Here is a 16,092-nt window from a genome sequence, read left to right on the forward strand (position 1 = left end):
GCAAAATACTGCCCAGTCCTCAGACACTCACCTTGCCCAAGGCTCACACTGCAGGCCACAATAGATGTGCTCTCCCTGTTGGCTCCTGTTTTAAATTTTTTAATTCCCCCTAAGCTGTGGAATTTGTCAAGCTTTATGCATCTCACTCCCGTTCTAGTAAAAGGTTTCTAATTCCTTTGGGTTAAACACAGGTCTGTATTGAATGAAGCCGATTTCCTTTTTCCAGAAAATCAGGAAGGATCACTCATTTGAAAGAGCTAAGCAAAAAAAACTCCCACAAATAATATTAGGAACCAGATACAATTTTGATACTTCACTCACCTGCCCCATACAGCTTCCCAGTCACATACTGCTTCAGTATTAAAACTAGAGAAAGCCAGTAGTGACTCATTAAGCACAGATTCCTTTCTGTTTTAGCAGAACAGTTCTGGAACTTCAGCCACCACACCATCCAATCACCCTCAGATGATGACAACTATCTAGTTCCTGTGGGACACTAACTAAACTGGCCCAGGATAAGATTCTGGATATAATAACCACAGTATTTTTAGTAGCAGATGGCTTGTGTAGCGCGCTCCCTACGAGGAATGGAAGTCAGCACAGATCTCTTTCCCTGTACAGATAACCCCTAGGCTAGAGCCAAGACTGTAGGAAGAAAGAGAACATGGGGAAGACAAAACCACACATACTGGATGCTGTGAGAATACTATACTTGGAAACGTGGTAAAAAAAATGCCAAACCACATGGAAGAGCATACCTGGCCTACAGATGGGAGACAGCGCAAGTTTTGTCTCCTGGTCTCTTTCCATAACCAAGTGTTTCAGTGTTTCAGCAGCAATAGATGCCTCTGGGACTTCACCACATTCACTTTCTCCTGCCTTGATTTCTTCCATGCCTTCATCTTTCACTGCCAAAGCTGGCTCTGTGAGTCCCAAGCCTGCTGCATCCATGTAGTCATCCACAGGATACAGCTCTAAAATAGTCTCCCTCTCATCATCAGGAAGCTCATGACCAGCGGGTTCATGCTCTGTCTCAGCAATCATGGCTTCTCTGTCTTGATCTTCAGCCACCTCTTCCTCCTCCTCATCCTCCTCCTCATCCTCATCTTCATCATCTGAGTCTGAACTCGACTCAAATTCAGAGGAATCCTCACTTTCATCGGATGATTCAACTTCAGCCTTGGAAGACGAGGGACTTGCTATATCTACAAGAAGAATAAATCCATTAGTTCCACTTTCTGACTTCATTAGACAATCAGGGTCTACTAGAGGAGCAAGTATCCCTTCTAATGGCACAGCAACAGCATCAACAGCAGCATGTGGATTTGAAGGAGTCACCTCCCAATTTATTTATTTTTTAAGAGCTTATAAACCATGTATTTGGATGCTTACAACAATCACCGTACAACAGGCAGTTCCACAAGCAGAGCTAGTGCTGCCTGGCACCTTGCCCATGTGGATCTCTTGGTGGATTGTATCTTTACTGGAATTGTATTAAGATTGTCTGCTGCCTTCATACACAGCTTTAAAATGCTGACTGGAATTGTATTAAGATTGTCTGCTGCCTTCATACACAGCTTTAAAATGCTGAAACTACCACCTTCCAGAGCAGGAATGGATTGATAGGACAAAGTTATTAGCAGCTAAATCACCCCTGTTTGAAATCCAGTCCCTTCTCCTCCCAGTCACACGTTTCATAAACCAAAGGCAAACTTAGCTGGATTTAAGACCTCCATCCCTCTGTCAAGTTGGGCTGAGATCTCTCAGGGGCTGGAGAGCTACTGCAAAGGGACCCACAGATGGATGGATCATGGCAGCCTCGCATGTAACATTTAAAAATACCTGTATGCATTATCTTGTATAAAACTGCCCTTCAGTAAAAGAAGGCACACAAATAAAAAAATCAACTCCCAAGTGGAAAAGGGAGACCACACCTGACTGAAAGGCTACGCTTGTTGCTTCTGCTGGAACTGCTTACCCTCCTCGGAGTCCTGCTCCTCCTCCTTGTCACTTGTGTCTATGCCTGTCTCCTCCTCCTCATCCTCTTCATCCTCATCATCCTCTTCATCCTCATCTTCATCCTCATCATCATCTTCATCATCATCCTCCTCTTCTTCCTTCGCGAGAAAGCATTGCCAAAATTGAACAGTGTCTGACTGAGACCTGGCTGTCACTGCAGTAGCCACCAGCAACTCTCAGGGGCGCTGATCAGAGAACCCCAAGAGGGAATAACCTGACAGCAGTTCTCTTAGGACAGACCCCAAGAGCAGCGCTCATCTTCTAGAGACGGTACCTCTGGCATCTGGAATTCCCAGCCCCTTTTGATGACAGACAGCATTCACAACCTCAACCACAAACCAACACACCTTGCCGGGTGCTGCTTTCACCAGGCCTCCCTCTTCTTCCTGCTCCTCTTCCTTCTCCGAGGAGGATTCTTCCTCTTTCCCTGACATCTCATCTCCCTCTTCTCCCTCGCTGTCAAGCTCCAGCGGCCTCGCTGGTCGCCGCCTCAGCCCCACTGCTTCTGCATCCTTCTTCGACAGGTCAGATGTTGTATCAGAAGCATCCCTGTCCCTCTCCGACTCTGGTGAGCAAAATCAAGAAGGAAATTGCTATCAAATACCTTGCAAGGGAGGGAAAGCATTGACTACACAATGGAGACTTGCTCTTTGGGAAGACTAAAGTTAGGAGTAACGTGCCCATGTGGTATGCAGGTCCCCAGGCTTAGAGAGGCTTATTGATTTCACAGTACAAGCAAGGGTGAGACTGGGTGCAGGGTGTTGAAATGCCAAGGATGGCAAAATGAGGGTGGCCAGAGCTGACAAGTGATAGGCAGAGGAGCTAGGAGACATGGCACAGCCGAGGTCAGAACAGGCAATCCAAATTTAATGCCTTTCTGTTTTATTTAAGTGCTTTACAAAACCCTGCTTGCTTCTACACTTTGGCTTCAAACCCAGTTGTTAGTCTGAATCAACCAATGCACAACAGTACAACTAACTTGAATCCATGTTTTTATGCAAAATCAAGGGTATTTAAAGCTTTGTCTTATTCTCTACACTTCCTTGCTTCCAGGAAAAACTGCTAAATTACTTTCAAATAGATTTTCCTGGCAAGTAACTTTGTTTTGGTTTTAAAAATCAAACGCAGGGCAAACTGTCTCTTAGGTTTCTCCCACAGTGTACCCAGTGAGCCGCACACCCGCCCCCAGAACGGTCCATGAACTCATCTGAGCTCCCTCTACTGGGTGACCAGGTCTGCATCAGCAGAACCAAAATAAGTTATGAGTCAGTCATAAAATGTGGGTCTTAAATTTCCCACCAGTGGATTTAAGATAACTGAATCCAGGGGAGACATCTCCCAGCTGATCAGAGTTTTGTGAGAAGCAGGGCTCTGGCTCAGATCCTTGACTCTGTGTCTAACTGTAAGTGAGCACACTGCTGTGACGTTTAAAAGAATTCAGCTTGCATGTGGTTTGCATCTGCTCTTGTGTTTCAAACAAACGTGCTTTGCAAACCTTCATCTTCATCATCCACAGAAGTAGAAGGCCGGATTCTCTTCTGATCTCCTGCTGAGGCAGCTTCAGGTGGCTCCTTTCTTTTCACCTGAACAAAAGACATAATTAGCATTTCTAAAAGTTTAGAAAGAGCAGAAATCAACTTCTTAAGCAAATTGCTACTGCTTTACTTTGCCATGGTGACTTACACCCAGAAACCAAGGGCCACTTCCCAGCTCTTGATCCCTTTATTTGCTGACAAACAGAATTTCACTGTGAATGAAATTATACTCCTTCAATCTGCATCAAAACACTCCGGGTACCAGCATGGTGCATGTCATCACCAGGTACTTTGAAGATGACAGAGAAAACTCTTGACAAATCCGTGTGTCTGAGATGTAGCAGAACAGAAAGACAGCCTAAGCCTACGACATCTGAAAGAACCTCAAACCAAGTTTTATTCTAAATAGAGACTGCAGAATCACTCATCCCAAACCTTTACTTGCACCTTCTACATATTCAAAATCCTGATTTCAGGGAAGCCCTCTACTCCTCCTATCCTACACTTTTTTAAAGATACTTTTCAATTTTTATGCAAATGCTTATTAAAATAGGTGACCCTATGCTTGCAAGTCTGATTCTGTAAATTCACATGAGGTAGAAAACACTTTTAACCAAACTTCAGGTGAGACTCAGCTGCCAAACTGCAAGCTGCCCTAAGCAAAAAAATACCTGTGTAAAGCTCTACAAGCATAACCATGTTTTCAGAATCACGCTGAAATGCTGTATCCTAAACAGGCAAATAGCCCATTTACCTTGCAGAGCAGGGAGATCCTTTACAGACAACTCACCCAAGCGGCAGATGAAAAGCAAAGGCTGGGAAAGAGGATCCTTGCTCTTACAGCGTACTGGCGGGTTACGAGCGATGCTGTCAGAAGCAACCTCGTAAGTGTGCAGAGAGTGGGGCTAACAGCCTGTAGGGCTCTGAGACACAAACCTAGAGAGCTCTGTCCTAATGCTTCTTTAGGGAGTGTCAGCATAATGAAGACAAATCTTTTTTTTTTACCTTGAAGGATGGCAACCGGATGGCCCCTCGCAACCCAATGCCCAAGCCGATTCCCTCATATCCCAGGCCTTCTCCTTTGTTCCAGTTCTCCAAAAGACAAGATGTGATTCGATCCTTTGGCTTTGGTTTTTCCTCCAGTTCTCCTCCAGACTTCACTGGAGTGAGAGAAGCCTGCAACAGAGAAAGCACACTTCAGAAGGGAAGTTTCCTGTGAAGCACACAAACCCTGGGAACCATTTAGACAGTTGAGGTTTGTGAAATACCACTGCCTTGCCCAGCCATCAGTTTCTCTGAAGGCAAGGACATCTGAAGATGCACTACATAGCCACACACACTTGAAAGGGAGAAGGTGCAAGAGCTTTTCTTAATAACAAGACCCTTCCACCTCTGAGAAGCCTTCTCCCCTTTGAATTTTAAGAGGTTACTTTCCCTGCACAAGGCACCAAAATTGGTTAAGACAAAACTGCTGGGACTCCCAAAACCGTGGCTGAGCACAGGACACTTAAGTGATCTGGCATTTGGAATCATCAAGCTGGCAGGTAGCCGAGCAGACAGTCCTGCCTTCTCTGCTGTGTGTTTTAAAACATCACCTCAATTCCCTTTGCATGCAGCCTAACATGGGCCAAAGTCCTTCACAGTAAAGGACGAGGGAAACAAACAGGGTTATTAGCCCCCATGGCTCACGGCAGGTCTCTCAAAGTGCCTGATGTGAGGACCACAGTGACCACCTTCCAAACTGCCAGAACACAACGCAGATTCTAGACGCAAAGGCCATGAAAAGGAAAAAGATGAAAGGGGAAGAAAAGGTGCAAGCATGAACCCAGGACTTGACAGCCCAAGAGAACACATTCCTCTACACAGGAGCTACTAGGTGCCAAGGAGCTACTGTACTAAGGTCCTGAACTCTGAAGGGAAGCCAAGGAGCTGGGATAAGTCACCACCCCCTAACCCCCAAACGCTGCAGGAGCCTAGCCGGTCTGGTCACAGCAACGTGAGAAGTAGAGCTACACATAAACCTCTTCCAAATAACTCAAGCATGCTTCAGGCAAGTCAACCCAATGCTGCACTACCTGCCTTCATTTGCTAACCCACATAACTGAAAGCAACTTCAAACCTTCTAATTGGGAAGACCTTTTTTTTTTTGTGTGTGTAAGACACAATATAACCAGTCAAAAATCACACATGTCCCTGTGCTCACTTAGCAACCACAGCCCAAGTCAACAAAACCTGTCCGAGGGCTCCAGTTCTGGAAAATGGGACAATCAAAATATTTCGGCAAAACACCTAAGGGTCTACCACATTTAGTAACTAGACACACAGCCTTCTCTCTGCTCAGCCACAACAAATCCTGTTTCACCAGAGCTGAGGTGTGAAGGAAGAGCAGGAATTCAAACGTCTGCAGCCACGGAGAGGCTGACGAGCTGGGGAGAGCATCGCATCACACACGATGGCATGCTATGCTCTTGAGCAAAGGGCACTGGAGGTAACGTTCACGCACATCAGCCAGTGGCGTAACACCACCTAAAAGTCAGTTTCTCTGACAGCCATTAACAGAGCTAATTTGCCAAAGCTGGCTGTAATCACCGAAGAGGAAGCATAAGCTCAGCTCTCCTGCTAGTAAGGGACAAGACTAATGGGAATATCAAGCAGAGAATCCAGGCAGCAGCACTCTGTGGTCAGGGATGGCTGGTTATTCCTGGCACTCTGCTTAATGCATCTTAGTCAGGCTTTCAAACCTAAACCCCATCATTAGATTCGGGACTAAGGAACAGCCTTTCCCCTAGCTCAGGCAGACAAGGTCCACAGTATGTGCTCGTGCTGCCTTCCCTAGCCACGCGCTCCTCAGCAGCTTTCACCCCATACGTTTTCCATCCTGCCTGACCTAGGGTACCAGCTTTACCCTTGAGCCTTTTACACCTTTTACCTATGGCATGAAACTTCTTGTAGCCAGCCAGCTGCCCAAGTCAATTCCTTTGATGAAATATAGCAGCCAAAAACCAGAAAAAAAAGAGAGAAACCAAGGCGCAGGAGGTGACATGTGTTGCCTTCTTGTGCGTCGTTGAAGGGTCAGTGGCTGCCAGCAGCACTGTGCAGATAATATTGCTGTCCTATTAAACTCGAACACTGTCCATCAGTCAGGTGAAAAAAGAAACCACAAGGCTTTGGCCTTTTATGTTTGGGGAAGGTCAGGGAGATAGCAGAGCCCCAAAGCCTCCAACTGAAGAGGGGCAAACCTACTGCAGGAACTGGCATATGGCAGAGCTCACGAGCTTCCAAGATGTGCTTCCATCTCTCCTGTGAAATAACAGGAGGGCTGCTGCAGCTAGATGGTCCAAGGATAGGAGATATTAAAAGGCATTATCCCTCCCTACAAATCTGCCTCATTTATTTCTAAAGAAAAAAAAAAATGTAAATGAGCACATATGTTGTCTTATTTATACTTCCAAACCTCTGAAAATAATATAATTTCTTTCACTACTGTCAATCAGTACGGAAAAATATGAGGAGCTCCAATTAAAACCATTAGGAGGGAAGAAATGGGGATGCAGGGCCTGTTTTGGAGGGTCATTTCAGCTCAAACAGTGCCTGGAAGTCTCAGTCCATTCTAGAAAAATAAGTGTGATGGCAAAGCACGTGTGGAATTGATCTCCAGCAGCCACCAAGGAGCCCAGTCAGCTCATCCTCACATATGCATAAAGACACCAGCAACAGGAAGGTACAGTTTAAACTGAATACTCATATTTTGTTTTCCTTTAGTAAAAGCAGGCAGGCAGCTTATGACTGAGAAGGAATTGTGTCCCACACCAATGTCCAAGGGTGCCCAGCCCTAGTAGAAAGGATGCTCTTTCTGCAAGCAGCAGTAACACATGGCCTAGGAAGAGGCTTCTCCAGGCAATGCCCTGAAGTAGCAATGATTCTGGCATTTCTGTTCCTTGACAGAAAGCACAAATGTTTTTCCATGCAGCTATTTTTTTATTTTCAATTAGACTGCTAACACCTAACATAACCTGTGGCAAGGACTGTGGCAAGCTGCTGTGGTACAGTCGGCTTCCCTTCCTAAAGCGGGTTACAAATTCCAGGTGAGGGAGGAACATGCTAAATCCAGCCATAGCTTGGGATATAAAAGAGCCCAAGCAGCCACCAAAGATCTGCCCTTGATTTGCTTCTGCTTCTTCACTGAGGATGTCTGATTTAAAACAATTTATTGGGTACTTTAGCTGCTGCTTTTGCAACTCTTTGCTGGATCCGTTTCCCTCACTGCCCTGGAAATTCAAGGGTCTCCTCCAAAATTGTCAGCACATGCTCGCTGGTAGGAGGCAGAAGCTCTGAGCATCAGTCAGGAGGAGAGGGACTGGATTTCTTGCTGCACACCATGCCAGCCAGCTCTAAGCCAGAGCAAATTACACCATCATAAACCAGCTGTTAAGCAGCAGCATTACCAACCTCCCTGGAAAGCCAAGGAGCTCTCCCAGGCACTAGAGTTAACACGCAATTGGCCTACAAAAGCAGGTGGTAAAGATATTGCTCTGAAAACTGGCAGCTGAAACAGAAAATGCATCTGCAGGTTGTGGTTTGGTTTGTTGGTTTGGTTTTGTTTGGTTTTGGGTTTGTTTTTTTTACAATAACTCACTGTAATAGTAATTTTGAGGCTTGCATGAACCTTCCTGTAGTGTTAAGTGTTTTTTTGGTAGTGACAAAATTCACCACACATTAGATCACAGAGCTGTTCGCTGGCTGAGGTACCCTTTAAATTGGCTGAGAAAGGATCAGACAATTCATGCAAAGCTGTTTTCTTAACTAATCCCTGGAACTCCTTGTGTATTTGGCCAATGTTCAGCTTTTGAGTTAATTGCTACTGCATACATGCACTGGGGAGGCGGGAGGAGTGCAGAGAACTGGAAATACCCACAGATCTCATCACACAAATTGGGGCACACAAAATAGAGGCTTAGTCATTTCAAACACTCCTGCTGCACCTGACTTTAGGGTTTTGGAGCTAAAATTTAGCTTCCACTTAAGACACAAGAAGCCCTTGCACATTTGTCTCCTGATCTTGGGGTTGTTCCCCTCCTGCAAACCCCTTCCTGGAAGCAGCCAGCAGTGCCTTAGACCACCAAGAAAAAAAAAAAAGCTAAACTTTTCAAATTTTATGGAGGAGGAAAAGGGAAAGGAGATGAGGGGAAGGGAATAACCCCAGGCTTTTGAGGTATAAAAGCAGGCCCCTGCCCCCCTTGAAGGCCTTCCTGAAAGGAGCACAGTGGAGAGGACTCTCCCATGTGTACGTGCCCTGTCTGTAGAAGCAGCTAGCCTCATCCTGTGACTACTGCTTGGTGGACTTCAGCTTTTAGCAGGAGTGTGCCAGCCCTGCCAGCAGGGTAAGTCTGCAGACATGCACCATGGGGCTGCAGCAACACTCAGGAGGTCACCCAGCCCCATGTCCTGGGGCAGCAGCAGCTGCAGCAATGCTCCTCCTCAGACACCTGTGTAAGGACACTACAGCCCTCTGAAAAACAGCTTGTTTGCAGACACCTCCTAGATCATGCCCCAGCATGGCCAGTGCATCCCATCGAATGAACTGAGCAGCCAGGCAGGCTGGCTAGGGCAACGCACCACCAAAGATGAACCATGCTCTCCGAGACCCTTACAAGGCACGAGCTGTGCTTGGTCCCCTGCAGAGATAGGGCTGCCCTGATGTGGCCCCACAGCTGAAGGGGTTGAGGAGATCCACCACAAAGCAGAGGAACTACACTGAAAACCAAACACTTCTTCCTCAGGCTCACATTCAAATCAGTGGGACGGTGTGAGACAGAGCAGCACTTCCCCCTCCTGGGTGAGCAGTTATGGCTCCACACAGAGACAACTCTGCATGGGGCACCTCCATCAATGACTAGGAAGGACTAAAATTCCAAGCCTGTGCTTGTTCTGATGACAAAGCAGCATGAAATGCTTGCATATATGGAATGTCACCATGGAAATAAGTCAAGTTTAATACCCAGGTACATACTAATCTGACTCAAGGCAGGTGTCTGTAGTGATTGAGCACCTTCCAGATATTTGCAGGCTGAGGTCTGCTGTTCCCAGCACATAGTCCAGCCACCTGCCTCAGCACGAAGACCAGCATGCAGCCAGGTGAGGGACACAGACATGCATGCCTCCCATTTAATTTCAGCAGCCTCAAGCTTTCTCACAGAAAAACTATCCCACAGCTTTATTTTTTGCTTCTGTTTTAGTAACCGTAACATTTAAGGTAAAGCAGGAGTTTTTTTAAAGTCAGTTCTAGACCCCTGCTTACCACCTATGCCCTGGCCACAAGCAATAACCACGGGTCTCCCTGGGAGCCAGCAGAGGGTACAGGAAAGCCTACCTTTGCCAGACGTTCCTTCTTGTCCCACCAGTCATCAAATGCCCGGAACGCTACCACTTCAACCATCTTCCGATTCAGGTCCCTTTTCATGATAGCCTTTAGTTCCTTCACTATGACCAGGAGGACTCCATCCACAGTGGCTTTGTGGGGATCTTCCTTCTTCGGCTCGTAACCCGGTGGTGGAACTGATGGGTCAAACTTGGGCAGTGGTGGCCACTGCTGTCCGCGACCAAGAGCTGCACCCATCGAGAAAGGGCGGTAGGGCGGAAGATTCACAAACTGCATCCGACCCGTCATGAAAGGTGGATACTGGTACGTGTTTTGTGCCTGCATCATGCGGCTCAGCATCTGAGTTTGCATCTGGAAGGACATTGGCATGCCACCCCACTGGTTGCCCAAGACACTTATCATATCCACTTGCATGACAGGGAACATGCCAGGATGGAACGGAGGAAGCGGAGGCAAGATGTGAGGTGGAGGGACCCCAGGAGGGGCAGGGAGCGGAGGTGGGGGGACAGTGACGGCAGGGTGAGTGGGTGGAGGTGGTGGAGGTAGTGGCGGAGGCATAGGGAAGCCTGGCTGTGGAGGCGGCGGAGGAGGAAGAGGAGGGAATCCTGGTGGTGGCATGGGGGGAATCGATGGGGCCATCACAGCTGTGTTGCTGACGGAGGAGTTCACCACAATGGTTTTGGCACATTCTGCGCTTGTGATGGGCGCAGGGTTGGTCTCGTCGTCGGAGATTTCCATGTCCTCCCCCGAAGAATGCTGACCCTGAGACAAAAGAGAGAGAAGAGGTGAGGAGCATAATTCCTTCTACATTAAATACCACAGCACCGGCTGCTTCAAACAAAAGCTAAGTTTAACACACATTTTAATTGGGAATGGAGAAAAGTGAGCGATGCTCTGAAAAGACAGGGCCCACTGAGCAGCTGGTGCCTATTGAAGCTTTTCTCTTCCACGTCAGACCTCAGGAAGCAGAGAGGTAAAAGCCTTCTAAAAGAGCATCAGCACCAACTGAACAAAAACCTCAGCTTCTATGGAATAGGAGGAATTGCTCCCATGCTCAGCACAATACACACAATCCAAGTATCTTTCACTGCAAGATACATTATCTCTTACTTGCATGTAATACTGACAGGTGCATTACACCATGAATTTTTATCCCTTAGTTTTCACCACACACAAAGAATTACCCTGGTTTTTAATTATAATCCCTGGCTCATTTGCTGTCAACTCTTAACCTCTAATTGTGGGAAGACAATACTTCCACATGGTTGCTGCTGCTAAAAGTTGTCTTGACTAGACCACAGCAATTCACATGCAAAAAAAGAACCCCAAATCTACTTAAACTACCTTTAAACATCAGCATCATAAATGCTGGGATTCAAAGACACAGCATATGTCAGGTTCTTGGGTAAAATGAATACTTCACCAGCCACAAGAAATACGTTATATAAAATGCTAAAACAATGTCCCACCTCCACTGTCAAAGGGATGGAAACTGGATTAAAACTGAGGGTGTCTGCTTGCTCTCATGTCTCAAAGTTGCCTGATTAGGTCTCATAAAACAGGAAAGGCTCATGAGCTAGCTCCATCCCCAACAGCAAATGGTCACACCTGCAAGCTATGTCCTACAGGTACTTCAGTCCTGAAGGTGTCTCCAGCACAAAGAAACCACACGTGTGACTGTCACACCTCCCACATATTGTTAAAACAAATCCTAATAAAAAATAAAGCAACCAAATACTGCTGGAAGACATACCCAGCACACTGACAGTTTATCTTCCTTCCTCACAACAGCTTCACACAAAAAAGCCAAACAGTTCGCATGTTGCCACCAGCTGATCTAAAGAGCATCCCCATGTTCACCAGTGCAGACCAGAGCACAGCAGCAATGCTCCACCTCCGCCAGAGCTCGCCTGCCTGTCCTGGATGCTGCAGGCTCTAGCCCAGCTGAGGCAGTAAGAGATCATGATCAAGTGACCTTTAAGTGCCTCTCTGTATCTCAGTCCTGGAAAGAGTTTTGGAACTTGCTGGCTGCTTTCAGCCAAATCTGACTGAAGATCCCAAAGATGTTAATTTCTTCCATGTTTTGTGCCAGCAAGTGCCTCTCTATCTGCCCTCCTACTTGTCTCCCCAATCTGGAAGAAAAGAGCAATAGAGCTCAGCTCTCACCAGACGCTGGAGAACCTGCACCAGGGAGAGCTGCTGGGAAGCAGGCTTTGTTGACAGTTCTCATCCTGAAGCTGCTGTAATTTGATTTTTAACCTGTGAATTTCGCACGGGGGTAAGGGAACAAAAGAGCTGAGTTGATGACTCTGCTATGAACTGTAGCTGTATGAAACTGAGCAACCACAACTATCCAAATCAAACCAAATGCTTCGTGTTGTATCAAAGGTCATCTCTGCTACAGCAGCTACCACCAGAGAGCAGGCTGAGCACAACGCTTGCAACAGCAGCTTTGCAAATCCTCCTGTCCTAGCACCTCCCCTCGCCCTGGCTTCCCTGCATTCTTCTGCTGCAGCGTGAACACACCAGCTCAAGCACTGTGTGGGTCGCCCCAGAAACCCACTCACAGTTTTAGTGGTCTGAAAATGCCCAACCCCTCAGCTCAACAAGGAGACCACGGTCTACCCCCACAAAAAAGGGCTGAAAGCATGAGCATGGCAAACCCTGCAGCGAATGCTATCGACCCCCTGCTAACGGTAGCAGAGGGGACTCCCTGATAGTTGCTCCAGCGCATCTGTACACGCAGGGAGGTACTCCGAGGGCTGCTTTGTAAATCCTAAAATGAATAGCTAAAAAGAAATAGGAATAATAACCTATTGCACTCGAGTCTTTCCAAAGCCAAATCGTAGCACCTCCTGCTTGAGCTGTCCACATCTGGCTAACATTTCTAAGTAGGTCTCACACCCTGCATCCTCTCCCCAGCTGTTCTATTGCAGTCACGTCCCACACCGAGGATGCTGGGGAATGAGAGGACATTCTGCAGTTTCAACTACCGCAGCTCCAGTGAAAGGAGCAAAGATGATGACTGTGGCAGGTGTAAACAAGTTTCCTGCAAAACAGACCCCATTTTTCAGTCAGTGAACACAAAAGGCACTGTTAAAAGCAATGGCTCCAATTGCAAAAGCTGGATAATGCTAAAGGTCAGTGTTGGATAGGAAGCCAGGAGTGTTCAGGCTACCAAAGATAGACAAAATCAGCTTCCTAGTCACATTCATCTCATCTAATGGGGTACGGAAGAAAGTCGACCACGAAGTCTCAGTGGAGCACCAGCACCAGGCAGTGCCACAGGGAGCTTCAAGCCACAAATCCTCCCTGACCACTAGTCCTTCCTGCAGAATCCTGCTCCCTCCCAGGGCCATCTATCACCAGTCTCTGATGAGCACAGTCCCAGTCACAAAGTGCCCGCCCAAGCCAACATGCCATCTCTTCCTGGAGCACCACACCAGCCCAGAACAGCCCATCTCAGCCAGTCCTGCCATAGGTGACCTGCACGCTCCTGCCCATCACCCAGAGCCCAGTCCCATCTAGCCCTTTACTCAGTCTCAGTACCAAAGAATCCTGCCTGATAAATGAGACTGATTTTCCCTCTTGAAGGAAACATCAGCTAGAAAAAGCTGATCCTGAAACTGCAGAGGTGGCAGGACTAGTCAGACTCCATGTTGTAAGGCACAGCAGCTTTCTTCATCCATACGTGCATTTATTTTTACTTAAGCTGAAATAAGAACTGCTAAAGCAATAACTAGCATCTTTTGAAGACCGAAAGATTTTTTATCTTTTCTTTTTTTTAATTCTTCTGGTGCTCAGATGGGTCTGCAGGAAGCAGTAACAGATTTCCTGCTTCCTACAATGTTGCGCTGACAACTCACCTGCACTTGCACAGTGAACACAGTCTGTGCTCCAGTTTTATCCCAAGCAAGATGGAAAGGGAAAGAGAAAGACATTAAAAGACAGGGAGAAACAGATCAAAAAGGTGGGGGAGGCAGGAGGAGAACACACGAGGTTAGGAAAGAGGTCAAACCAAAAGAGGATAATCTACAAGGAGTCTTTGAACAAAGTTAAGAGGAATTAATATTTAAAGTGGATGAGCAGTTACAGGAAAGTCATATCTAAAGGGGGAAAACATGGGCGCCAATTGAGTGAAAAAGATCAAGGTACAGAACAGAAAACCAAGGGGAGACATACAAAGATCTTCTGTTACATGGATTTTTTTTTCACTCACCTGTCTGAACCTGGATGTACTGTGGTTGCTACCAAATACCTCTCAGGGTAGAGATGAAAAATAGCTACACATTGTCCTCTCGAAGAAACCAGCTTCTAGCTGGCCTCCCTCTTTCCTCTCACAAGGGGAAAAAGGTGAGCCAATATATGGTATATGCACTGCTAGGAGGATGTCATGGCCATCATTGTCAAAAAAGCTGTGTCGATCAGTCCTGGAGTTCACCTGTCCATTTCTGAGGGCATCTGGCACAACACTTCCAGAAAACCTCCCTTCAACCCACAGAGAAAAGCCATTTCCAACTAAATTAATTTCTGTTGCCACCTTTACTTTGCATTAATTAAGAGTTAGCAAAACAGGTATTTAATTATACGCATGACACATTTTTCCAAAGGTGTTTTAATGACACAAATTTGTTGGGAGAGATTCACATCAGTGCAACTGGTTATAAATGGCCTCATTCATCGTTCACCCAAAATGCTAACTGCCACCTTTAATATCGGTACAGCGCGTTTTAGCACAGGCAGAGCCTCTCCAGTTAAGTGAGGAGAACACCCTGAGATCTCACTCCTGGATCAGCCTAAGTGACAGGGTAGAGAGCCACTGAATGCAGGGTGCTGGTCTTCTCTCAGAGCAATACCCAGCATTTAGCAAGCAAACATTCATACCTGCAGAAAAAAGAATCTACATCCTAATATTTGCATGCAGAACTGGCAGTTTCCCGATGTCAAGAGGCTGTTCTCTCCCCAACCCAGAGGAGCACTGACAGCATGGCAGTGGTTGGGAACTTCATCATACATGCCATTCATTACCTTTCCTACCAGCAGAGGAACTTCACATGCTCTCATTTCCTTTTAAAAAGGCCATCTGATAAAGAATTTACTCAGAATTTCAACATGCATTTTGAATACCATCAGCTTACAGCTAATTTCACTTAAATCTTCTGCTGGGTACCCTCAAATCTTCTGCTGGGTACCAAGTTGCTTATATTTGAGGTAGGGAACTTCTATCACTGAATGTAGCAACTACTCTGTCATAGCCTGGCTGAGCTCCGGTGCATCAAAATAATGAAATGCAGGATCAATGGCATGCTGCACAGTGCAAGGTCATTAGTTTTAACAAAGTGAAGCATCCCATGCTTGCAAGAAGTAGCAAACCTTTAAGCCTGCTGTAACTTGCACTTGCAGAAACCAGAGAGAACAACAAAGTTTCTTTAAGCCCTGGAACTTCAAAAACTCTGTATTTAAATACTGCACATCTTTGCCATATAAAATGTTAAGAAGCAGCTTTTCAATAAAGCTAGAACTAAAATCAGAAGTGGCTCTTGGATAAAAAGTTTTCATCACCTGGTCAAACAGTCATCACTTGGTTTTGGATTAAGTCCATCCAAGGGTCTAAAAAATTCGCACGTGAGCAAGTCTCACATTTATCCTTACAAAAAAGTAGGGAAAGAAAACCCTTCGGACGTGAGGGGGAGAGGACAACTGACCAAACAGGTTGCACACCAAGGCGCTGACAGAGCCGAGAACAGACTCCAGGTCCCTCTAACTTCCTATTCCCCAGCTGTGGCTGCTTCCCCACACTGAGCTCAGGCCGCACTCCTCGCTGCCCACGCTCTGCGTTTGACAAAAGAAACAGCCCTAGTGCGATACGCTGTGATCCCAGGGTGAAAATAGCCCAAATTCCCTAACGCACAACTCCCTTCCCAGACTCCTTCAGCAGAGCATATTAAAGAGAACGAGACATTTCAAACCTGCCACATTTTTTACACTATTACCCAGAACAAAAAGGAAGCCTGAAGATGCACACCATCCACCTGCAACTCTTTCTCAAAGCCACAATTTCAGTGAAAAGCTCCTTCAAAAAAAAACAAACCAACACATTCAACTCAGGCCCACAGAATCCCACCATTTACTTTGCTAACAGAGTGAAATACCTCTGGC

General features: G+C 46.5%; 1 protein-coding gene across 3 annotated transcripts in view; it reads right to left on the reverse strand.

Annotated features, from left to right (window-relative positions):
• Positions 1-16,092, reverse strand: part of SETD1B (SET domain containing 1B, histone lysine methyltransferase) — a 53,147-nt gene that overhangs the window by 11,169 nt on the left and 25,886 nt on the right. For 2 of the 3 annotated variants that reach the window (XM_040609828.1, XM_040609829.1), the window contains 5 exons: positions 9,925-10,695; positions 4,560-4,730; positions 3,515-3,602; positions 2,367-2,584; positions 759-1,092 (listed from right to left, as the gene is read on the reverse strand). In XM_040609828.1, the coding sequence (XP_040465762.1) occupies positions 759-1,092; positions 2,367-2,584; positions 3,515-3,602; positions 4,560-4,730; positions 9,925-10,695 (1,582 nt within the window). Of the gene's footprint in view, positions 1-758; positions 1,206-1,978; positions 2,118-2,366; positions 2,585-3,514; positions 3,603-4,559; positions 4,731-9,924; positions 10,696-16,092 lie in introns of all 3 variants that reach the window. The other variant, XM_040609824.1, reaches the window with a different exon arrangement.

Source organism: Falco naumanni, chromosome 1 (genome assembly GCF_017639655.2).
Source record: "Falco naumanni isolate bFalNau1 chromosome 1, bFalNau1.pat, whole genome shotgun sequence".
Lineage (NCBI taxonomy): Eukaryota > Metazoa > Chordata > Aves > Falconiformes > Falconidae > Falco > Falco naumanni.